We start from the raw sequence: 26,322 nt of genomic DNA, 5'->3' as shown, positions 1-26,322 counted from the left end.
GTGACCTGAAAATCAATAGGGGTCATCTGCGAGTCATGATCAATCTACCCATAAAGTTTCAAGATCCTAGGCGTATGCGTTCTTGAGTTATCATCCGGAAACCATTTTACTATTTCGGGTCACCGTGACCTTGACCTTTGACCTAGTGACCTGAAAATCAATAGGGATCATCTGCGAGTCATGATCAATCTACACATGAAGTTTCATGATCCTAGGTGTATGCGTTCTTGAGTTATCATCCGGAAACCATTTTACTATTTCGGGTCACCGTGACCTTGACGTTTGACCTAGTGACCTCAAAATCAATAGGGGTCATCTGCGAGTCATGATCAATGTACCTATGAAGTTTCATGATCCTAGGCCCAAGCGTTCTTGAGTTATCGTCTGACAACCATCTGGTGGATGGACGGACCAACCGACCTACCGACCGACCGACCGACCGACATGAGCAAAGCAATATACCTCTTCTTCTTCGAAGGGGGCATAATAAATGATAATCACTGTCCGGATATGTCTGGAAAGTGAGCGGAATTTAAATAATTAAGAAAAGTATACCTGTCTCCACATCTTGTTTGTCATGTTATTACCCCCTCTGATATCCACTAAAACCTCTAAGTTACTGTTGCATACCTGGTATTTGAGTATATCAATGTTGAAATATGAAGCACTCTTATTTGTCTCCCCTTGGCTTCGCAGATGGTCACTCAGGGCGGGCATATCGAAAGTGTAGACATCACTGCCTTCAATAGACTGACCAGTGTCTCTAGCAGATACAACAGATAAATGTATTTAAAAAACTTTTATTTTGTTTTTATGTAAGTATTCTGTGTTTATAAAAGTTGGTGAAAATAAGGTTATAATTTATTTTATTTTTTTAAATTCGTTATACATCTAAAATATAAATTAAAGCCTTCAAAAAAGCCTATTGAAATAATTATAATTTTTTTTCATAAAAATGCTCTTTTAAAACTATGGAGTGTCTTGAGTCCGTCCGACTTGATTGGTTTGACAGACCTGTCTTGATAAGAAACTCGTACACTTTACAATTAATGGTATTCGACGATCCCACATGCAAATATGCATGGTAAAATTTTTGCAGCACATCAACAATTTACTCCTAGATTTCAAAACAATATAAATAACCATTGACTCCTCATGGCAATTACAAATCAATATTTGCCACATTTTTCAACAAGCAATACTTGCAGGAATCATAAGATAAAGTTGTAAAAATCAAATTTTCATCTTACACAATTTGTTTCCTAAAATAAAATAACAATAAGATTGTAGATTACATTCAATTTACAATACTAACATTAATTTTTAACAATGTGACTATTGAGTCTGTAATGGGAAAACCAGGTTTTATGCGTTGGCGTAAAGCATCATTTGGAATCAGCCTACGCGGACACCATTCATGGTTTTTTGCTGTAAGGAATTCAATCTAACAACATGAAGTATCTACTGGCAAATGTGTTCTTATGGATCAGTACAGACTGATCCCAGACAAAATTTACTCACTGACATTATACCCTGTTTTTATCTCAACTTGTCTCCATTAAAGTCTACAATAAGTCACACACAAACACACGACTATGTCTATTGTGCTAAATGTCAGAAAACACAGTCCAAGAAAGGACATTCGCAACAAGTGAACACAATGCTGTAATAGAGTCGACATCCTTATATACATGTCAAAGAGATTATTCTATCACATTGAACAAGATACTGGCATATTTTTAATAGATGAATACCTGATGAATACTTGCCTTAGGGCTAACAGGATCTTATTTCTTAGAAAATAAGTGAATAAATCACAATATTTAAATAGTGGAACCATTATTTTGCTTGAGTTGATTAGAATGTTTATTAAAAGAAAGCGAAATTGCGTAATATTGGTCTATGAAGCCACAGAGGTTGCACAATATAAACTCAATAGCCACATGGGTTGTGCAATTTTGCCTAAGAAGCCACACAGGTCTTGAAAGCTAGCTACAGTTTAAAATTCAGGAATCACAAGACATGACAGCCATTTAACTTAAAAAATCACTAAAAAGTTGTGGTCAAATATTCCCTTTAGTTCTCAGTTTGGTAAAAGAGCAAAAATAAACATGCTAATAAATACAATACATGGACAAAAGACATGCGTCATTTGATAAGAAAGTATATTATAACAATAAAATTACAAATTATAAATAAAAAAGAATATAACTATAATACAATTATAAAATGAAAAAGAAATGGCAGTCTTTAAGATGTCAGTGCTCTTCAGAATTTTATTGATGTTCCAAAACAAACTTGAACAAAATTAAGCTTATAATAGTATATTTATTATCATGTGACTTTAACAATACACACACTGACAAATTATTTGCCACCATAAATCAAATGTACAATAAAATGAATCTGCATTTCCAATGGTGTTGAGTTTCAGCTCTAAAATCTGTACACACGATGCTAAATCCATTAACCTGAGGCAATTAGGTTCAAAACATTAAAACATTATTTTACCCAGACATTGTTATATAAATGACAGTAAAACAATCTTTTTATCCATAAATTAAACCCGATGCCAGTACTGAAAACCACACAGTAAAAATGAATTAAGTACCAAAAATCTTATACGGGATGAAGGCAAGCATGTCTGCACTAACATATCTAGCAATATTAATAAATATCAGATCCCTGTGTTCCATTTTTCCCACATGTTGGTTCATGTACACATATGTAAATAAATGGCAATGCAGATTGCACAAACAATCTACGCAGGTTTCAAAATTATAGCAAAATACATTTGCTTATATTCCATAACTCTAAGTGATTTAATATAGATTAATATACAATATATACAGTTGTTTGCATTCGTTAATATGACAGATTTAAATTAAAGTTATAGTTTTAATCGCATCACTGGATATTTTCTTCCATACAGACATCAATTTATCGTTTCAGCCAAAATAACTGGTACTTGATATTTGTCAATAATATGGTCACAGGTATATAAAATTGTTATGTGTTGATGTTAAAATCAACAGGCTTTTCTATAATATTTTGATGGGAAACCAGTTATATATGTGTATTTGAATACAAAATATACAAATACATTAAAATAATAAAATCATCTAGCATTGAATATGTTGCTTCATAGTTTTGAACCTTTTCTAAAATATTACAAACCATAGAAGAAAAAACAACAACATTGGCAAGCAGGTGGGGCCACAAAATCCAGTGGACGTGTTTACATGCAGAGAGAACGTGGGGTGTTCAGAACAAGAAACCTACACCCCGCTGTGCTACTTACTGCGTCACCAATTGTTTATTCAACAATATCTGGTCTAGTCGGCTAGAGTTTTTTAGTTTAAAGCTAAGTGGGGCGGGGTTGGGGTTGTCCATGAACACTCGGACAACCCCGGCCGGGAAGGACATCATCAAATTGCCGCTCATTTTCACCGAACATCTGAAACAAAAGGTTTGGGCAACAAAGCATGAAGTCAGGTAGAAGAAATTGGTACATGAGTGTGTAAGATTGGATTAATTATCAGGCAGATTTTCATATATTACAACAAGAGATGTGTTTGAAACACAATGCCCCCCCTTACTGCGCCTCTTGCAGTACTTACTGTAAAACCATTAAATTTCGTGTGGTACGAATTTTCGTGGATTTCGTTGGTCTGCTGAACCACGAATTCAAGTACCAACGATTATTTATACATTTTTAATTCAAAATCGGTCATTTCCGAATGTCATTTTCGACATTTTCTTTTGTTGTCGGTTATCCGAGATACTTGTTTTTTGTAACCGTTACTTCACTTCAGTAGGTCACATTACACTAAATCTTGACTAATTAAAATATTTCCGAATTGAAAATGTTAATGTTATTTTTTTAAATCAAGCACGGTATTTAAACTGTTCATCAACTATTGTTCTCATTTATGTGAGGTCGTCAAATTAACAGTTTACAGATTTATCACATTTGTGAATTAGTGCCAATTAAAGTTAAAAGAGAAATAACGGTTTTCACATGTGTATTTTTGGGACTTAATTACTCAATTGTTACTACTAGGGGACCAATTGCGCTGAGAAATGCAAATATTGTCAAAACAACATTGATGGCACATAGCGAGCGGGGACCCACAAGTGCGCCGCTTTATCGCTCTTATCGACAATAATCGGCAACACTTTCATGCTTCAGTGCACATTAACCTCAAGTCTTGCTGTCAACGCAGATAATGCTTTGTTAATACTCTGACTGTTTAAATAAAAGTTTAATTATTATGACGGTCAGTCTTCCCCAAAAATATGAAATCCACGAAATTACGTGTCAACGAATTAGTTGATTTTTATTAAACAACGAAATTTCATACCGAAGATTTTCTATACGTTTACAGTATTATTCAACTCATAGCTTTCACACATTTTTTATTGCAATACGGGACAAAACTTTATGTTGTTGACTTAAAATGTAGAATAACTGGTACAGTTATATGCATATGTACAAGTTGTAAACAAACAACATAAAATAAATTTTGGAGACACACTTATTTAAGACAATTTTTATAAATAATATATGTACAGAATCCTTTTTTGTCACTGTTCTTACCATTTGTTAAATTTTGTTTCAAAGAAAGAACAAAATTAATCTTGTTCTTACTTGACAAAAGCTTGTTTGATTGTTTTTTAAATAATTAAGGCTTTACAGATTATCAGCATGAAATATTCTACAAAACACTATGCAAGCAATTACTTCGTGTAATATTACTCCACAATAAAGGAACATTTATTATTTATTTATTTGACACAACTTGTAGAAGAACAAGCAAAATCTACAAATATATACTAAGTGAACCTTCATCTGCACCAGCAGGGAAAACATTACAATTATTAAAAGATTACCACAAGATCTTACTATAGACATACATGTGTCCAGGTCACAGAAACCCCCACATTTACTCAAGAGGGCCTAAAAGGTCCAAAGTCGCTCACCTGAGATAAAAAGAAATGACCTGTTCTTTGCAGCCCAAGATATCAATGAAACACAATAATGTTCTAACCAAGTTTCATGAAGAATGAACAACAAATGGCCCCCTGGCGGCCATGTTTTTTTAACAGACCTGAGCCATTTTTGAACTCTTCCAAGATATGTCCAAATTTCATGAAGATAATGTGTCTTCTAGACTGTTCACATGTTTTCACTTTTCTACATATAAAGAAAACTGCCCCACCACCTGGTGCCCATGTATTTCCACTTATCACGACCATTTTCAAACTCGTCCGAGATATCCACATAGCTAATGTTTTGACAAAATTTCATGATGATTAGGCAAAAAATGTGACTTCTAGAGTGTTCACAAGCTTTTTTACTATATAAATATAAGGAAAAAGACCCCCCCTGGCGGCCATGTCTCGTTTGCTTACGCAAGTGAACCGGTAACGGGATGGTTACGGGTTATGTTACTTTGTGAGCACGTATGTAATGCGGAAATATTTATTCGACAAACGCTTATTTCCGGTCAGGATGACACCGCTAATTGGTTGTTATTTTATTAACTAAAGGTATTGCCGTTTACTTAAATATAATTTAATAAACAAATTATTCAACAGTAGGCTGTTTTACACTAAACAATTAAGAAATATGAAATTGTATTGATTTTATATTTCATTTCATTAATATTGTGTATCATTTATTACCGTTTTATTTTCAATTTTCTGACATCATTTTAATACATAAAGCCTGAAAATGATTAAATCTTGATAAATGAACTCTGCAAATAAGAAAGGTAAATCTTGACTTTGAAGGTTATTCTGATTCTGATTTCTATTTCCAGAAACTTATAATTGAAATTATTTCTTTATTGTTTTCATAGAGTATCCATTTGATATGTGTTAACATATCTTAAATATGATTTTATAAAGTGAATTATTATGGAATCTTGTTTTGATATGAAGTTCCCATTTAAATTACATATTTTTTGTTAATTGTTAAAAACATGCATTTAATACTCCTTCTGTGAAATAAAATATAATATCAAACACTTCAACCAGCTTGTATTACTGACCACTGATATTAACATCTGGCATAGAACACAGTGAGAGGGTAATTAAGTACCTAGGAATCATGATTCTGTCAGTCTGTGGTCATTATCAATATGTTCAGGGCAACTCATGCTGGTTGTCTAACTGTATCAGACACTACCTGGCTAAGAAAGCTGAGTAGTAAAAAGTTACACACTTCAATGATTAATATCTGCAGGGAATTTCTCAAAGATGGCTTAACAGTAATAGTTCCCATTATAGATTAATTTGCTACAAACTGATAACAAATGTGACAAAACAATAAGTACAGATTTACACAAGAAATTACAACTTAGCCAAAAATGTCATTATACTAGAAAAATATGCAGTTTGAAGTATTTACCCTTTAAGTGTTTTGAAACCAAGGGGTCTAACAAATTCTAGAGCAGAAGTAACAAGAAATATCTTTAAAAAAGATATACGGCGTAAATAGTTTAATGAATGAGATCAAGTATAGCGAATGTCTTTTTCTGTGCAGTTCTTAGCTGCATCACACGCAGTACGGGATGTTACGGGGAGTTTTCGCGGCTTATTTTACATTATAACATATTGCTGGTCATAAACCTATAGATACAAAACAGAAAACCAAAAGAAGAATGGAAGTGAAATTTAAACATATGAGTCAACCGGCCACACGAGAAGTATCCGTATTTATAGGCGCGTTCTTCGAACAAACCTGTTTTAGTGGTTTGTCGGGCATTGCTATTTGATTCGATTATTAACAGTATCAATTATCATCGTGCTAATGCTTAAAGTGATATTATGGGCATTTTGCACTGTTGAATTGAGCTGAAAAGAATTAACAGGTCAAAATAGTTAGTTAAAATGTGGTTACTGATTAATTATCTGCAACTCACCTTGCTACCAGTTGTTTATAAAAATATATTTTATATTCGATATTCTTACGTGACCCACCCAGTCCTGTAAGCTGAAATGATCCGTAAAACAATTTCGTGTCTTTGTGTCGTATGAACAAATCTGCACTAAAACTAAATTTAGGTTCAACTCGTAAACGCATGATCAGTTGTCAAACGAAAGTACGGTTGATATTCAAATGCATTATTTTTCTCTTTCTGGTATATTGTTTTAGTATGATGATGCTGCATTAATTAATATAAGTGTATATGAAGTAGAAACATCAAAAATAATCAACGGTTGCGATAGACACCTATAAACTGTTACATGCTCATAATATCACTTTAGTACATTAGGCAATATGGACGAATAATTATTGTTAAATTTATCAACAATAATATTTATCATTGTATTGTTGAAAACACATTTAGAATCTATTATTTACATACCATAATTATATTGCTGAATATCTTCATTTAACATATTTCTGGTCTAAAGAAAATTCCAGGTCACCTAGTTCACGGATAGCGTCTTTATTATATAACGATTATTTTACTGGCCGCCAACTCCGGTGATGACCTGTATATAAACTCTGAATGTCCGCAAAATGGCCCGATATACCTCGCGGGTTGAAATGCAATGCTTTAAAGTGAGGCCTCGCTTCCATTGCTCTTTATACTTTTACATGTTGACAGGAATAAGGAAGTAAGTACTAAATATGAGAACATAGCCTTTTAAGTATAAACGCTCTTGCGCTGGTAATACTCTGAAAATAAAAGGTGTACGCACAAACTGTATTGATGTCGAGAATTGAGTGTAAAACTGTTCTATCTATTAAGCCTTTTCATTCGAGATAAAATTGTTTCATACAGTAAAACAGTGTTACAAAGACGCGGATATGTTTCCAATGTTCTGGTGGTATACTCAAATCAGCCAATGGAATAAATGAAGTGTATTCATTCGTACCTAGCCGCGGGAAATTTTATTGGAATTTTATTGGACACTTACAAAGGTCAGGCTAAGGTGAAAAGCTGGCTTATGCAGCTTACGCCGAAAAATAGATTGGAAAACATGACTCAGCAGGTTAAACAAGGGAGATAGATACTGCAAAATTGTGGACATGTTGTCTTCCTGTCAGCTATCTCTTAGTTGATAGGCTTGCCATAAGTAATCAAAGTACTTGCAGTACTGGTGTGAGGATGCTTTTGAAGAGGATGGATATAAAACATCAATTTAAGTTTATCTATATCACCACAATTGTGTATGTTGATACGAACATTTGGGTACGATAAAAAATTTGGGTACGAAATTTTTGGGTACGAAAAAAATTTGGTACGAAAAAAATTAGCGTACGAAACATTTTTGGTACGAAAAAAAGATTAGGGGTACGGGGAAGTAGTACCCGTGGGTAACTTTACCCATTGAGCGAAACTGGGAGGCGGGTCACATTGGATAAGTTAACTAATAGCGAAATGACCTTATACATGTATATGCTGAAATCTAACAATCGAACGAAATATCAAACATGGTATGTACTCTTAGGTGGTTGTGTAATTTCTGTTAGAATATCGTATTCAATATGTAAATTTTAAATGATTGTGCCAGCACTTGAGTTTGTTGCCTTATTTGAGTCTATACGCGCCTAGGCTGCACCCAGTGTGTGTATTTGTGTTTTTCCAAGGTAATAAGTGACCTCCGCGCTGAGGCTGCATAATGTTGGGACCCGGAGTGTGTCCAGCACTCCTACCTAATAAGATTAGATTGACGACAGTTGGGACGAATTTTGAATCATAGCTGCAATTTCCAGCTATTTGTTTTGTACTGAAATACATTTTAATTTTTTATATGGTCAAATGCTGCGGGGGGGAATGGGGGGGGGGGGGGGGGGAAGAGATTTTCCGGAAAAAAAACAACTGTCAGGAATGGTGACCACAAAACATACAAAATATAACATTGCGCCGGGAGCGGGAATCGAACCGGTGTCGTAAAGGTGAAAAAGCGAACGTCCTTACCACTGCGCTAGCGTGACGGACAATTACGCAAAGTAACGTTGTTTTATCTATATATATCATAGCAGTGCAGCGTTTACAATTTGCAGGTTCGAAATCGTTCGCATTCTTTAGTTTTGTGATCACGTAAAGTTAATTTTACATGTTTTTATTCGCAATTTAATTTACTAAATCGAGAACAAATATCAAACAAAATAGAGAAAATATATAGTTGTTTCATTGGACCATAAAAATAAAATGGATGTAAAATTACTAATTTGAAATTAACGTTCTGATACACTTATTGAATCTGTGTCCCCAGGATATGCTGTTCTATTAATATTTACCTTTATCAACGAACGACAACTCTGCTAGGAGAATGTTATCAATGAAAATCAACGACTCAGTGGCGAATGCCAAGGGAAGTAACTGAAAAATCGAGTTATCTCAATCGGACTGGCTCGGTCTTTTACATGGGTCGCCATTGTGAAGATTTTTTTTACTAGTTATCAAACCTTGGACGCTGCTGTTCCAGCATCGTCAATAATGACTAAAACAGTTATGTTAATTATGAAAATTCTGTGTTATGAAAAATTAAATAAAACAGTTAATGGTACATAATTATGACATAATAAAACCAAACTTTACTACACAGGAAACAAATGTTCTGACCAAAGTTCATGAAGATTGGGCAACTGAATTAAATAAATAATTTTAAAGAGGTTATGAATTAATGGTGTTATTCAATTTTAAGAATCTATAGATTATTGTAAGTCTAATATGCAAAATAGGAAGGATATTAACTTAACATTGTCTTCATTGTCAGAATACATTAAAGCAGCACTTTATAACATAACTAGAGTGTTAACAAGGTTTTACTAAAGCCATATAAGGAAAAATGCCCCGCCCCCTGGCGGCCATGTTTTTCAAACCACCGGCATCATTTTCGAACTCGTCCAAGATATTATAAGGATTTTCTGACCAAATTTCATGAAGATTGGGCAATAAATGTGGTCTCTAGAGTGTTAACAAGATTTAACTATAGCCATATAAGGAAAAATGACCCGCCTCTTGGCAGCCATGTTTTTCAAGCAAATGTAACCATTTTCGAACTCATCCAAGATATCAATAAGACCAATCTTCTGACCAAATTTCAAGAAGATTGGACAATAAATGTGGCCTCTAGAGAGTAAACAAGGCAAATGTTGACGTCGCACAACGGACGATGGACAACGGACAAAAGGCAATCACAAAAGCTCACCACGTGCTCAGGTGAGCTAAAAACTCAACTTATGCAAACAAAACGACCATGATTGCTGTTATGCCTCACTTGAATTTGAGGTACACCAATTGTTGCAACTTGATCTGGTGACCTAGTTTTTGGACAATCATGACTTCGCCTAGATATTGTGGAAAATAACTTTTTGACTATGATTCAGACATAAATGAGGCCTCTATAGTAGTTACCCTGTTTCATAAGATTTAAACTGTTGTTCTAGTTTTTGCTATATGCAGCCTTCTTTGAAGGGCGGCATAAAAAAATAAAAGGAAAGCAAGCAACTTAAAAATGCACCTACTTGGTAGCATCAGTTCCTTTAAAATAAGCGTTAATGGTTTCCGTAAATGCGACCGCCAAGGGAACAGTGTCTGCCATGCCTATTGTTAGGGGACTTGGGCCACGGGATGAACCAATCGGCATGGAGGTAGTGTTCCACTGTACGTTAGCGCTTGAGTCGATGCGGTTCAGACTAAAGGGGCTCGGGCATCCAGAGGAGGGTCGTGCGGGAACCTGTGCATGAAAGGAACAGCTAGAGTTAAATGAGCTGCGTTCTGAGAAAACTGGGCATAATGCATGCACATAAAGTGTCATCACAGATTAGCCTGTGCAGTCTGCAGAGGATAATCAGGGACAAAACTTTCCGCGTTTATGGTATTTTTAGTTTCAAGGAAGTCCCTCCTTACCGAAAATCTAGTTGAAGCCGAAAGTGTCGTCCCTGATTAGCCTGTGTGGACTGCACAGGCTAATCCTGGACGACACTTTACGCACATGCATTATTCCCAGTTTTCTCAGAACATGTCTCAAATCATTAAATTAGGCAATTGAATCAAGCAATCCAAAATTCTAGAAATTATTAGTTACAAAGGTAATGTTACCAGCCTGCCTGTTAGAAACAGAGAATCTGGATCAAGATCTATTTAATGTTTACCAGGACAGGAATAGCTGGCTTGTGCTGGCTTTGATCACAGGCAATTACAAATTAATTAAAACTGTCTAAGTAGCATACATTGTAAATTCGTTTTAACAAATATGCAATATGTATAGTAGGGTTCAAGTTTTGGAAATAACAGTTTTTGCACAAGATGTTCATGGTAATAAAACACAAAGTCTACAATATTATACAAAAGAACCAAACAACAGTACGTACATTGAAGATTTTATTCCTGTTATTATTGATGCCCTGCATTGAGGTTTAAAAAAAGTAGCAGGCAAGTAATATCGACTTCCTTTTTTATGTATTGATTTTGTTTGGACATTTTCATACATTATGGAATTACAAAAAACTAACAAGAGATGTGTTTGTCAGAAACACAATGCCCCCTACTGCCCCGCTTTGAAGCGATATATTTGACCTTTGACCTTGAAGAATGACCTTGACCTTTCACCACTCAAAATGTGCAGCTCCATGAGATACACATGCATGCCAAATATCAAGTTGCTATCTTCAATAATGCAAAAGTTATTGCAACCAAGGTTAAAGTTTTGGGACACACACAATGAATTAATGAATGACAGACAGACAGACAGGCCAAAAACAATATGCCCCCGATCTTTTTATCCGAGGGCATTAACAAGTTTCAGAAATAAATATCTTTTATTTTGTCAATATACAATAACTTATTCTGGCTGTCCAAGAACAATAAAATCATGCAAACATTTCAATGACTTATGATGACATATCTGGGTTGAAAGGTTACCTGAGGTATGACACCCCTGGACGGGGGTCTCTGTGGTATAGTAGGGGGGACAACTCCATTCTCTACAGGCTGACTTGAGGAGCTGCCTCCCATATCACTGCTGCCTGACTGACTGAGATGGTCGCTGGTGTCTACAGAAAACAGGACTTGAAAGTAAGTTTATACAAGAGCACCGCCTTGCGGGTGCAGACCGCTCATCTATTTTCTTTTTAAAGGTGAAGGGACTCTCATTTTCAATCACAAAGGAGGGAGGAGTGGAGTGAAGAGGGGTGTATAGTGTGGGGTTGTGGACATTTATTACATTATCTTCCAAAAAAGCGAAAAAAAAAAAAAAAAAAAAAAAAAATCCGGGGGGGGGGGGGGGGGGGGGGGGGTTGGGGGGGGGCGATGGGGGGGGGGTTTGGGTGCGATGGTTGGACGGTATTTCAAACATAACCATTTTTAAAAAAAAAATGGGGGGGGTATAGTGTGAGGGTGTGGTGGTAATTTGTGAGATGATCTTAAAAAAAAAAAAAAAAAAAAAAAAAAAAAAAAATTAGGGGTGGGGGGGTGGGGTGGGGGGGGGTGGGGGGGGGGGTATAGTGTGAGGGTGTGGTGGTCATTTGTGAGATGATCTTAAAAAAAAAAAAAAAAAAAAAAAAAAAAAATAGGGGGGGGGGAGGGGGGGAGGGGGGAGGGGGGGAGGGGACGGCACGGGGGATGGTTTGGGTGGAGTCTATTGTGGTATGTCAGGTAAGAGTAGTTTCATCAAAGTATCAATCAAATCTAATCATAAATAAAGAAGTTATGGCAATTTTAGCAAAATTTAATAATTTGACCTTGAGAGTCAAGGTCATTCAAAGGTCAAAGTAAAATTAAAGTTGCCAGGTACAGTAACCTCATGATAGCATGTAAGTATTTGAAGTTTGAAAGCAATAGCCTTGATACTTAAGAAGTAAAGTGGATCGAAACACAAAATTTAACCATATATTAAAAGTTACTAAGTCAAAAAAGGGCCATAATTCCGTAACAATGACAACCAGAGTTATGCAACTTGTCCTTTTACTGTACCCTTATGATAGTTTGTGAGTGTTCCAAGTATGAAAGCAATATCTATGATACTTTAGGGGTAAAGTGGACCAAAACATAAATCTTAACCAAATTTTCAATTTTCTAAGTATAAAGGGCCCATAATTCCGTTCAAATGCCAGTCAGAGTTACATAACTTTGCCTGCACGGTCCCCTTATGATAGTTCATAAATCTTGCAAGTATGAAAGCAATAGCTTTGATACTGTAGGAATAAAGTGGACCTAAACACAAAACTTAATCAAATTTTCAATTTTCTAAGTATAAAAAGGGCACATAATTCTGTCAAAATGCCAGTCAGAGTTACATAACTTTGCCTGCACAGTCCCCTTATGATAGTTAGTAAGTGTTGCAAGTATGAAAGCAATAGCTTTAATGCTTAAGGAATAAAATGGACCTAAACACAAAACTTAACCAAAATTGTCAATTTTCTAAGTATAAAAAGGGCACATAATTCTGTCAAAATGCATGCCAGAGTTATCTAAATTTGCCTGCCCAGTCCCCTCATGATAGTAAGTAAGTGTACCAAGTTTGAATGCAATAGCATTGATACTTACTGAGAAAAGTGGAACTAAACGCAAAACTTAACCAAAATTTTCAATTTTTTAAGTATAAAAAGGGCACATAATTCTGTCAAAATGCACGCCAGAGTTATCTAACTTTGCCTGCCCAGTCCCCTCATGATAGTAAGTAAGTGTACCAAGTTTGAATGCAATAGCATTGATACTTTCTGAGAAAAGTGGACCTAAACGCAAAACTTAACCGGACGCCGACGCCAACGCCAACGCCAACGCCAACGCCGACGCCGAGGTGATGACAATAGCTCATAATTTTTTTTCAAAAAATAGATGAGCTAATAAAAACAACATTCAATTAATTTTATTCTTACTTTGGAAGCAGGATTGCATGTAACAATAAGTCCCATTGAACGAATATACTCTATTGCAGTCTTATTTACAGTCTTATTTGCTAATAAAGATCATACAGAATCATGAAACAAAATTCTTGTTAAAACTAATAAGCACTCCAACATTTATGTATTGAAAGATTTATTAGCGCTAATTTCCAAGAAGTAAATATTTAAATGTGTATAGAAGAAAAACTACCCACAATTACTTAAAAGTAGTAAACTAAACTTGGAAGAAAGCTGTAGTCAAAACTAAAATACTTTAAGTCCCCGTTCGCGGAATAGAACGTTGTTTTGCATATAAATCATATAGCGAGAAAAAGTCTTTACATAAATTCATTGAAATATATTTTTTATCAAGGTTGGCATTGAAAACCTAGTTAAAATCGGTTTTGGATCGCTAAAATAATATATGAATGATCATAAATACATGCAATAGGCGAAATTCATTGCAGGGTCGCGAGTTATGCAAATTATATCTATATTCAGCTTTCACTAAACATTTTTGTTTGCTTAGGTTTGATTTAACGTGTCAAATCATGAATATTAATAAGGTCGTTTTCATACTTAACAATACTCGACCCCAAAATAAAAATCGCTACATTGATTGTTTTCAACCAATTTCAACCGTATTTTCAGTGATATCCTCAATAAAAACATGTTTTCTGACAATTCTGCCCATATATGTAGCTATGAACGGGGACTTTAATATAGAATCCCCTTAAAATTGCCAGTTTCTGATTGTTGGTTTGTATGGAAATGGCATCTAAAAGTGTTTTTTTTTACTACATAATTTTGTTCATACTAGCCCTAGAAAGAAAACATGTTACTTGTTATATTTTTGACATATACCAGATATATTTTTTTTTTTAAAAGGAACAACATCAAAATTCTATGTGGTAGACTGAAGCATATTTATCTTTTACACACACAGAAATTCCTAATAACAAAATCACTGTTATTTAAACAAAATAACTATAACAATTCAATTTTTTTCCCAATGAAAAAATGGCAAAAAGCGATTTTTTAAATTCTGATAGCAGTCTATACTCACTGGCTATTGACTGCGGTGAAGGGTTTGTAGCACTTTTTTCAAAGAAGTTGCTGGAGGGACCATCGTTAAACGGGGACAAGGGTGAAGGTAAATGGCCTGTGGGGGTCGACGCACTTGAAGTGAACAAGTTGTCCAGATTCAACAGGTGGCTTGTGCTCGACTTTGATGACACTCCACTGCAATAGAAAACATTTGAGGAATACTGATAGTATTTGAGAATTGTTACAAATCTTACTTATATCCCTGAACCACTTCTACAGCTAGCCATGTTTAAGGACAAAGGTGTGGATCACTGAGAATCAAACGTGTATCTAGACTTTAGGAGATCACAGTTTTTTCGTTTCAATCTAATTACTTGAGAAATGTTAAATTCTTTTGCTAAGCAAGAATAAAACAAACAGTCTTCTCACTCTAACGTGTCTGACTCAGACTGGGACCTCTTCATCACCTTTTTCTCTACAGGTGTGGATCGACCCTTTTTCTGCAAAAAAAAAACACCACATTTTCTATTTTTCTCTCTCAGACAACGCCCGAAAAAAGCTCTACATTAATAAAAAACATCCTCTGTAATACAAAGCCTATTAATTAACATATTACCCATAACCCAGACGATTGCACGATTACATTCTAGGAGGTTATTAGGACGAAAAAATCACTATGAGCTTGGCATTTAATTTTTAATTTAATATTTATCAGCATACAAATGTGCTTGCATTGCAATCCTGAGGTCTGGAATTTGAATCCCAAACTTGAAACTTTATTTAGATTTTTCTTAAGGTCTTTTCTATAAAAGAGACTCAACAGCATCTCTCTCAGCCTATGGCATTTGATGCAATCAAGCTTAAATTAATTCATGCAAATACATTAAAACTCACCGCTAATGTTGGCGACAGTCTAAGCATGCCCATAGATATACGAATATCATCGACATTTCCTGTGGCAGCCTGAGTACCAGTTGGACTAATGGGTTTTATGTGCACTTTTATTTTAGTTTCTGGTTCTGTAATATGAATGGAAGAAAAATAAGTGACTTGAAAACCATATTCATGACCATTGCTGTAAATAAGAAATGAAATTATTTGAATACTTGCAGCCTTGAAAGTACCACATAAGGTTTGTTGGGTATGTCAAAAGTTCAATGACAAATTGCATTGTACTCATGATTTACAGCAATACATGGATTACACTTTACTAATGTGATTGTTTTGTAAATAAAGCATAACAAGACACCGTCGGAGACTGGTGATGCTCCCCAAAGGTTTTTTTTGGTCACAATATTGCACTATATATTCAGATAAAAGGAAACGTCTTGAGGGGCATAACTTTGGACAAAATAATACGATGGATGGTTTAGCAACTTAAAAATTTCAAAGGGCCATAACTCTCTAAATAAATCATCTAACCAGAACCCACTAATAACATGCGCATCTCCTTAAGGTAGTTAAACTTCCCATAAAGCTTCATTGAAGTCCAGTCAGTAGTTGGGGAGAAATAGCCCGGACAAGAATTGCACTATATGTACAGTTTATAAAAATTTTCAAAGGGCCATAACTCTGTGAAAATCATCCGACCATAACCGGCTGATAAAATGCACATCTCCTGTTGGTAGTGAAGCTTCCCATAAAGTTTCATTGAATTCCCGTGATAAGTTGCTGCGAAATAGCTCGGACAAGAATTGCACTATATGTACAATGGAAAATTTCAAAGGGCCATAACTCTGTGAAAAATTATCCGACCATAACCAGCTGATAATATGCACACCTCCTGTTGGTAGTGAAGCTTACCATAAAGTTTCATTGAATTCCCGTAATAAGTTGCTGAGAAATAGCTTGGACAAGAATTGCACTATATGTACAATGGAAAATTTCAAAGGGCCATAACTCTGTGAAAAATCATCCGACCAGAATCGACTGATAATATGCACATCTCCTCTTGGTAGTGAAGCTTCCCATTAAGTAAAATTGAATTCCGGTCATTAGTTCGTGAGAAATAGCCCGGACAAAAATTGCACTATATGTTCAGTTAATGGAAAATTTCAAAGGGCCATAACTCTGTGAAAAATAATCCGACCAGGACCCGCTGATATTAAGCACATCTCCTCTTGGTAGTGAAGCTTCCCATAGTTGCTGAGAACAAGAGCTTTGTCACAGAATTGACGTATACCCCCCACATGCCGCATTGACACAGACTTTTATGCATGCTGTCTTCACAAAACAAGAGAATCTTATTTATGGCAATTTTAAGAATTATTATGCCATTATCATTTATGGCCATTTTTGACCTTTGAACTCAAAGTGTGACCTTGACCTTGGAGATATCGACATAATTCTTTCGTGCGACAGAAAAAATGATTTAAAATCTCACAATGAACGACATAGTTATGGCCCGGACAAACTTATTTATGGCCATTTTTGACCTTTGAACTCAGTGTAACCTTGACCTTGGAGATATCAACGTAATTCTGTCGCCAAACACACCGCCCAGTGATGGTAAAAAAATCTACCAAATAATTTTAAAATCTCACAATGAACTACGTAGTTATGGCCCATACAAGCTCATTTATGGCCTTTGAACTCAAAGTGTGACCTTGACCTTGGAGAAATCAAAGTAATTCTTTCGCGCGACACACTGTCCAATTATGGTGAACAAATGTGCCAAATGATTTTAAAATCTCACAATAAATGACAAAGTTAGAGCCCGGTCAAGCTCATTTATGGCCATTTTTGACCTTTGAACTCAAAGTGTGACCTTGACCTTTGAGATATCGACGTAATTCCTTCGCGCGACACACCGTCCAATGATGTTGAACAAATGTGCCAATTGATTTTAAAATCTAACAATGAACAACATAGTTATTGCCCGGACAAGATTTCGGGACAGACCGACCGACGGACAGACAGACCGACAAAGTGACTCCTATATAGCCCCACTACCAATGGTAATGGGGTATAAATAGCCCTATATGTACAGTTAATGGAAAATTTCAAAGGGCCATAACTATGTGAAAAATCATCCAACCAGAACCGGCTGATAATAAGCACATCTCCTCTTGGTAGTGAAGCTTCCCATAAAGTTAAATTGAATTCCGGTCATTAGTTGCTGAGAAATAGCCCGGACAAAAATTGTGCACGGACGGACGGAGGGACACACGGACAGAGACGAAGCAACGACTATATGCCCCCCCCCCCCCATTTTTTTTTTTTTGGGGGGGGGGGAGCATAAAAAGTTTACCATTTAAACATTTTTCATTCCTAAGAACATCCAAAATTTCAATAAGCATGGTTTTAAGTAGTTGGACAGTGCTTAAATCTTACCATTGTCAGAATCGGAGTCTGATGAATCATACCAACTTTTGCTGTCCCCGTTTTCTGGATTCACTGGCATGAAGGTCAAGGCACATTTGCATGTTTTACAATATCTCATGAAGACCATTAATGATAAATTAATATTTTGGTAGGTGACTTTTTTAAGAGTATGAAATCCTTTGGCAAACCTTAAAGGTAGACTGATGTCAAACTACATGTTCTTGTCCAATGTGTACAAACTTTGGCTTGCAATTGTACAAATATCATAATATTCTGACTGGTTTTAGTTTTATTAAAAATTACTGGATGGTAGTCCCTAGTATGACGTAATACAAATAGAAATGTGTAAATATTAAACTTTTGTGGTAGAGATGGCAAAAAACCTTTAACGCAAAGTACCAAAAGTTATCTGTGAAGTGTAATTTTAGAACATCTACCAGCACTTTGTCTCTTTTTCTTACATTTGAATACCAGCTTTAGAAAATGAAAGATAATTTTTTTCTTCATTACTTCAGTAACTTTATGATTAATATAAGTAATCATCATGGTAAATATAACACTTTTTTATTATTATAACAACTTTTTGTCATTGTAACAAAACAAAAAACATTTTTTTCTTGGTTTCTTATCAACTTGTGCATTTCATATGTGAAACTTCCATTATCCAATCATTATCCAATTTGCACCCACTTGTTCACATTTCAGCTCATTTATTTTTGACCTTCCCCAATTATCACTTTCACTACAAGGATACAGTCAGGACTGGGTGGTCGAATGGTGTAGCCCTCCTCATCTACCTCGGGGGCGTTCTTGCTGTCCCCACTCTCCTGAGTGTCACTGCATGAGAACATTATACACTATTTAATTGAATTTATTATTGCTTGAAATTGATGTTTCTTAATCTGTTTGATATGTTTGCATAAAACTATTTCTTTTATTTTTCTATTTTACATCATCATCATGATCATCACCATCACCATCAGCGTCCCAGATGTTGCTTAATTCTGGTTCAAAGAATGAAATTATTGTTTAAGTTTATTACAGGCGCTGACATTACCAAATGACCAAATGTCTTCAAATCAGCAAAACTGACTCGATAAATTTCAATTGGTCTTCTTTTTTTAAATTATTGGCATATACTTAATAGTAAAAACTATGAAAGAATCATAAGGCAAATATGGTGAGAATTTTTATCAGATATTTTTAAGTTTAGATAAAATTTGAATGAGAAGTTATAAACTACAAGGAAAATTTGAATCTGAAATTGTTTAGTTAAGTGAATATATAAATGAAAGATTTTTCACCAATGCCCCATAAATATTTTAAAATAATTAAATGCTCCTTTTCAAAACTAAAATTTCATTATTATTACAGGATATTGTGAAGACCTTACATAATACTTATATGATGTTAAACATTATCAATATTTTTCAGTACTTTTTCAATCAAATGGCTTAAGCACCAACATATTCTCTTAATAAAGCATCACGATATCATTTTCATACTCACAAACCAAACCATGTTTTCCTTTACTGATGAGTATGACCAACTCAACATAATTATTATACATTATTATATAACTCATACATTGATTCTGAATCCTTGTCTTCTTTATTTTTCTTTGCTTTCTTCCTTCTCTTCTTTAAAAACCCTGGAACAAAATCATGACCATTGTATATAAGATTATTTTCCTTCCATAAACAAATATAAATGTTAGGGCTCACAAAGAAAATAACCTTCAGGTTTCACACACATGCATCAATAATTTAAATATATTGGTATTAATCAACTATTCATTTTTGGAGCAAAATATTGCAAACTCCTCACAGTGGTAACCTCCCCTATTAGTTAGATATCTGTCACAATAAAAATCTTTCCCAATCTGGGAGATATTTCTTATTTATAAGTGTTTCTTTTGAATAAAAATCAATACATAATTTTACATTGTACACTGTTTGCAGTCACAACTGTAATGTGGAATTCAAAACAATGAATTACAAATTAATAAATAATAGTTTAAAGGACTTGCTCCCAGATGTTTGACTTTTTTATTTGTGTAAGTAAAAGCCTCAAAATGATCTCTTAAACCAAATTTAAGAGCTCAGTTATAAAAAATGCTTTGTTCAATAAACACTGATGTCCCAGATGGAAACTTTGTCAGTATATCTCATTAAAATAAGTCTTCCAATAAAATGAACTACCAGTATATGTCAAGGTCAAATTGAGGTCAGGTGCTGTGAGTGTGCTCGTGTTTCAAGGAAGTCTCTTTCCTCACAAAGGTCAATGCCAGGGTCAAAATGAGCTAGGGTCAAGTGGTCATTTATAAAATCAATGCAAGCATCAAAGTTTTGTAGCAAGCAGCATTGATGTTAGTTGAAACGCTTAATTTCAGTTCACAAATTTTGTAGACCTCCTAAATGACAAATAGGTCAATGCCAAGATGAAAATTAAATGGTCAGAAAAGGTTGGTGCATTAACCGATTGCATGCTGGGAAATTTGTCGTCTGCTAAAATGTCGTCTGCTGAATTTTTAAATTAGCATTTTCTTCATTTTTTTTTCAAAGAATACTGTCAGAATAGCAAACAGTTTGGATCCTGATGAGACTCCACGTTCTGTGGCAGAACGCGGCGTCTCATCTGGATCCAAACTGTTTGCAAAGGCCTTCAAAATTCGGTTCCAGCACTGAAAGAGTTAAGAAAGGGTACTGCCTTGTACTCTTTTGTCTTTCCTGACAAGTAGATTGTGACATAAACATTTAAGCTTATGTAAGTAATCCACATGTTAGCAAAAACTGTAATGAAACAACAGAAACGCTCCAAATATTGAATTGTTTCACTTTGGTATTGCTTGATAATTTGATCGATACCATTGGTGATTATTCATAAACAAATGTGTTTTTGAAGTATATGTTTTTTAAGTATAATTATTATGTCTTTGTCAGTGATGTAATTTTCCTATTGTGTTCACTGTTTTTGTTTTTTTAATCTGCCACAAAAAAATTGGAAAAATCTGTGAACTGTCCCCTAAAGAATTGTATGTCACATGATCAGCAATGATGATAATGATTTTATAGGAGCCATGTTTGAAATCAGTTACATCTCTGTGTAGAAGTTGCAATTTTTGTAACTGGTTGTCTCCAGAAATGTTAAGGTCTACTTGGATTGAAAAACTAATCGACAGAAAACAGTGCAGAAATATAAATACATTTTAACAGTGCAGAAATATAAATACATTTTGAACATTCAAACTTATTTACAGCAATGTTAAACTAAACAACACATGTTACAAACATCATTGTTTGAAGAAATTTTCTTTTGTAAACCTTGCTTTTCTAATAAGCAAAAAAATTGTGTGTTTTTAAGTTTTATATTACAAAGTAAAACAAGATGCGTTTGTGAAACACAATGTCCCCCTATATGATGTTTGACCTTGAAGGATGACCTTGACCGTGTGAAGGATGACCTTGACCTTTCACCACTCAAAATGTGCAGCTCCATGAGATACACATGCATGCCAAATATCAAGTTGCTATCTTCAATATTGCAAAAGAATTCATAAAATAAGCGATTTGGGCCACATATATTTGACCTCTGACCTTGAAGGATGACCTTGACCTTTCACCACTCAAAATGTGCAGCTCCATGAGATGCACATGCATGCCAAATATCAAGTTGCTATCTTCAATATTGCAAAAGTATTTATAAAATAAGCGATTTTGGCCACATATATTTGACCTCTGACCTTGAAGGATGACCTTGACCTTGACCTTTCACCACTCAAAATGTGCAGCTCCATGAGATACACATGCATACCAAATATCAAGTTGCTATCTTCAATATTGCAAAAGTATTCATAAAATGAGCGATTTTGGCCACATATATTTGACCTCTGACCTTGAAGGATGACCTTGACCTTTCACCACTCAAAATGTGCAGCTTCATGAGATACATATGCATGCCAAATATGAAGTTGCTATCTTCAATATAGCAAAAGTTATTGCAAAATGTTAAAGTAGGCGCAAACATACCAACAGACCAATGGACCAACAGACAGACAGGGCAAAAACAATATGTCCCCCACTACTATAGTGGGGGACATAAAAATCTAAACCTTATATTCTGATTTCTATATCAATATGATTATACAATTATGCTTTTCAAATCAACATCCATTTAAATCAGTAACACAACAAACAAAAGCACAAACTGTTAATAATAAATACCGACACCTGACACAGTTACTGAAAGATGAGAATGTTAGAATTTTAGCATGTGCCAGCAGAATTAAAGCAGCCAACTCAAAACATATCAAAAATTGTAGCTTCAAATTTAAAACAAGATGCTGCGTTCAAAGAACACATGTCCCCCGTGAAACGCTTGTAAATATTGCTTTATTGACCCACTATAATAAGTATAAGTAAACAAGAGAACTGCATAACGGGTGCCAAGCTCGGCTACGGGTGCAGTTTTGAATAGATTAAAGCTTGTCAGATTTTTTATATTTTTTTAAAGGTCACAAGTGACCTTGACCTTTGACCTAGTGACCCAAAAATGGGTGTGGCATGTAGAACTCATCAAGGTGCAGCTACATATGAAGTTTCAAAATTGTAGGTTGAAGCACTTTGATTTCAGAGCCAATGTTCAAAACCTTGACAAAATGTAAAGGTTTTAGCACGACGCGGACGACACGACACGACGAGCTGGCTATGACAATAGCTTGGGTTTTCTCCGACAACAGCAAAGCTAAACATGAGGTCAATTTCAAAGTAAAATGAGGTCAGGTAACCTGGGTGTGATAAAAGTGTTCATAGATAACATCCAAACAAGTACCTCAGCATTGTAAAAAGCAGTATTAATTTTAGACAAAAATCTGTATTTTCTGTCAACCAAGAATTTGGACCTTTTAAATGAAAGGATGCCCTAAAGTATGTCAAAGTAAATGCTTAAATCAGGTCAGGTGATGTGGGTGTTTTGATAGTATTCCATTAGAGTGTTAACAAGGCTCTATAATAGCCATATAAGGAAAAATGACCCGCCCCTGTCGGCCATGTTTTTCAACAGACCAAAAACAGTTTCTTACTCAGGCAGATATCATAATAACACATGTTCTGACCAAGTTTTATTAATATTGGACTAAAAATGTGACTTCTAGAGTGTTAACAAGGTTTTACTAAAGCCATATAAGGAAAACTGCCCCACCCCCTGGTGGCCATGTTTTTCAACCAACCAGAACACTTTTCGAACTCTTCCAATATATTATTGGAACACATGTTTTGACCAAGTTTCATGAAGATTTGACTAAAAACAACGTAAACAAGGTTTTACTATAGCCATATAAGGAAAATTTCCCAGACACCTGGCGGCCATGTTTTTCAACGGACCAGAACAATTTTCTAACTTGTCCAAGATAGATGTATCATAGAGAAACATGTTTTGACCAAGTTTCATGAAGATTGGACTTAAAGTGTGACTTTAAGAGTGTTAACAAGGTTTTTACTATAGCTATTTAAGGAAAGAGATTGGAACCATTTACAAACTCATCCAAGAGAACAAATGTTATGACTAAGTTTCATGAAGATTGGAAATAAATGTGACTTCTAGAGTGTTAACAAGGTTTAACTAAAGCCATATAAGGAAAACTTTCAGACCTGATTTAGTCTATTCCAAATGTATGTCAATCTAAACATCACAGTGATGTCAGGTGATATGGATTTGTTGATAGTGTTAAAAAGACATTATCCATGCATGTACGGAAGGTTTGTTGGAAGAACCATTGATATAAGATGAAAAATATCATTTTGGATTTACCTCAGAAAGAGGGACAGATTGCAAAACAGACAGGAAAATCATATTATGCCTCCAAGAATATGTAGATGCTGGGGGCATTTTTTAAATCAGTAAAACAATGACAAGCACCTAAATCAAGAAGAAAACAAACAATCAGATTGAGTGTAAAGAATACTTAAATTCATTTTCAGAGAGCTTTTGACAAAAAAATATCAACAAAGAGAAACAATTTTCTTCTATAATTGCAATATGGAATAAATAAAAAAAGATCTGTGATAGTTTACAATGCTGCAAAGTCCTAAACTAAGTGGTGTATTAATTAACCTACATCAGCTGTAAATATTTATAAAAAATGTGAGAAAAAGCAATAAATTGTCTATTTTGCCATGTGACCAAAACACTAAATTAGAAAGATATATTGTAGGATCAACATAAAAACAAGTCCAGTGGCACACCAAGACGTGCTAGGAAGAACTAAAATGAAATTTATAAAATCTGCAACAGAACTGAAGCTAAACATACATGCTTTACAAACTCAGCTAGCTTTAACAATAAACAATACATGTAACTTAACAGGGTTTTTCAAAATGGTACAAAATCATTCAAGGAATCTTAACCAGTAAATGAAACAATGTAACCTGTATTTCAGAGAAGAAATACATCATCTTCATTTGTATGACAATTATAACAGTCAGTTATACATAACATCAATAAACAGTGTTATTGCCATGTTAAACAAGGGCTGTTTGTAAAACATGCATGCCCCCCATATGGGCTGTCCGTTGTAGTGGCAGCCATAGTGTGAATACGATTTTTGTCACTGTGACCTTGACCTTTGACCTAGTGACCTGAAAATCAATAGGGGTCATCTGCAGGTCATGATCAATGTACCTATGAAGTGTCATGATCCTAGGCAAAAGCGTTCTTGAGTTATCATCCGAAAATCATTTTTCTATTTCGAGTCACCGTGACCTTGACCTTTGACCTTGTGACCTCAAAATCAATAGGGGTCATCTGCAAGTCATGATCAATCTACCTATGAAGTTTCATGATCCTAGGCGTATGCATTCTTGAGTTATCATCCGAAAACCATTTTACTATTTTGGGTCACCGTGACCTTGACCTTTGACCTAGTGACCTCAAAATCAATAGGGGTCATCTGCGAGTCATGATCAATCTACCCATGAAGTTTCATGATCCTAGGCGTATGCGTTCTTGAGTTATTATCCTGAAACCATTTTATTATTTCGGGTCACCGTGACCTTGACCTTTGACCTAGTGACCTCAAAATCAATAGGGGTCATCTGCAAGTCATGATCAATCTACCCATGAAGTTTCATGATTCTAGGCGTATGCGTTCTTGAGTTATCATTCAAAAAACATTTTACTATTTCTGGTCACCGTGACCTTGACCTTTGACCTAGTGACCTCAAAATCAATAGGGGTCATCTGCCATTCATGATCAATGTACCTATGAAGTTTCATGATCCTAGGCCCAAGTTATCGTCTGACAACCACCTGGTGGACGGACCGACCGACAGACCGACATGAGCAAAGCAATATACCCCCTCTTCTTCGAAGGGGGGCATAATAATGTTCAAATATATAAGATTTTCCTATACAAATGATAAAACTGATCTTACATCTGAATATTTTGTATCCCTATTTTATGAGTTTTTCCACAAACTACCAAAAGTAATTCTATTTTCTCCCAAGATTAGGGCAAAGGCCCTTGCCCCAAACAGGAAATGACTAACCTTATTAAAAAAATGTCTTAACGTCTTCCAATGGCAATACTTTGTTTAAATATGTAAATTGTCATAATTTCCAAATTATGTTCCCTATTCCAATAAATACATGCTGAAAATTGTGTCTTGTTTCTATGTAGATATAATAGGCCTTACATGCAGTTAAGGTAGGAGAGGGATGGGTCATGCCAAAAGGAAGATCAGGTACTAAAGCCACAAGAGCTAAACACGACATACAAGCCACCAATGCTATGACACATGTGTGACATGTTTGACGTGACACACTCTGTCAAGCTATGACACATATAGTGACATGTGCTGAAACATTGAAAAATGTAATGGCACATTGCATAACACATTGTATTTCTAGTACCAAGGTACAAGATGTCCTGCTATGACATGTTGTGTGACAGATGTGCCAAGACATATGTTTTCACATTGTGACACATCGTGCAACACATGTACCAAAACACTTGAACACAGTGCTCTGTCACATTGTGTGACAAATATGCCAACAAACATTGCATTGTGCTATGGCACACTTGCCTATACAGGCAATTTCAA

General features: G+C 35.1%; 1 protein-coding gene across 7 annotated transcripts in view; it reads right to left on the bottom strand.

Moving 5' to 3' along the window:
• The window catches only part of LOC127874133 (F-BAR domain only protein 2-like), a 101,018-nt gene that overhangs the window by 14,644 nt on the left and 60,052 nt on the right, over positions 1-26,322 (bottom strand). For 6 of the 7 annotated variants that reach the window (XM_052418309.1, XM_052418314.1, XM_052418311.1 and 3 more), the window contains 10 exons: positions 19,811-19,874; positions 18,978-19,060; positions 18,233-18,295; positions 15,794-15,918; positions 15,329-15,399; positions 14,919-15,094; positions 11,892-12,022; positions 10,493-10,704; positions 3,302-3,457; positions 631-763 (listed from right to left, as the gene is read on the bottom strand). In XM_052418309.1, coding sequence (XP_052274269.1) covers positions 631-763; positions 3,302-3,457; positions 10,493-10,704; positions 11,892-12,022; positions 14,919-15,094; positions 15,329-15,399; positions 15,794-15,918; positions 18,233-18,295; positions 18,978-19,060; positions 19,811-19,874 — 1,214 coding nt within the window. The remainder of the gene's footprint in view (positions 1-630; positions 764-3,301; positions 3,458-10,492; positions 10,705-11,891; positions 12,023-14,918; positions 15,095-15,328; positions 15,400-15,793; positions 15,919-18,232; positions 18,296-18,977; positions 19,061-19,810; positions 19,875-26,322) is intronic. The other variant, XM_052418310.1, reaches the window with a different exon arrangement.

The sequence above is a fragment of the Dreissena polymorpha genome, chromosome 3 (genome assembly GCF_020536995.1).
Source record: "Dreissena polymorpha isolate Duluth1 chromosome 3, UMN_Dpol_1.0, whole genome shotgun sequence".
Taxonomy (NCBI): Eukaryota; Metazoa; Mollusca; class Bivalvia; order Myida; family Dreissenidae; genus Dreissena; species Dreissena polymorpha.
The sequence above is the reverse complement of the archived record's forward strand: the minus strand, read 5'-3'. Positions and strand labels throughout refer to the sequence as shown.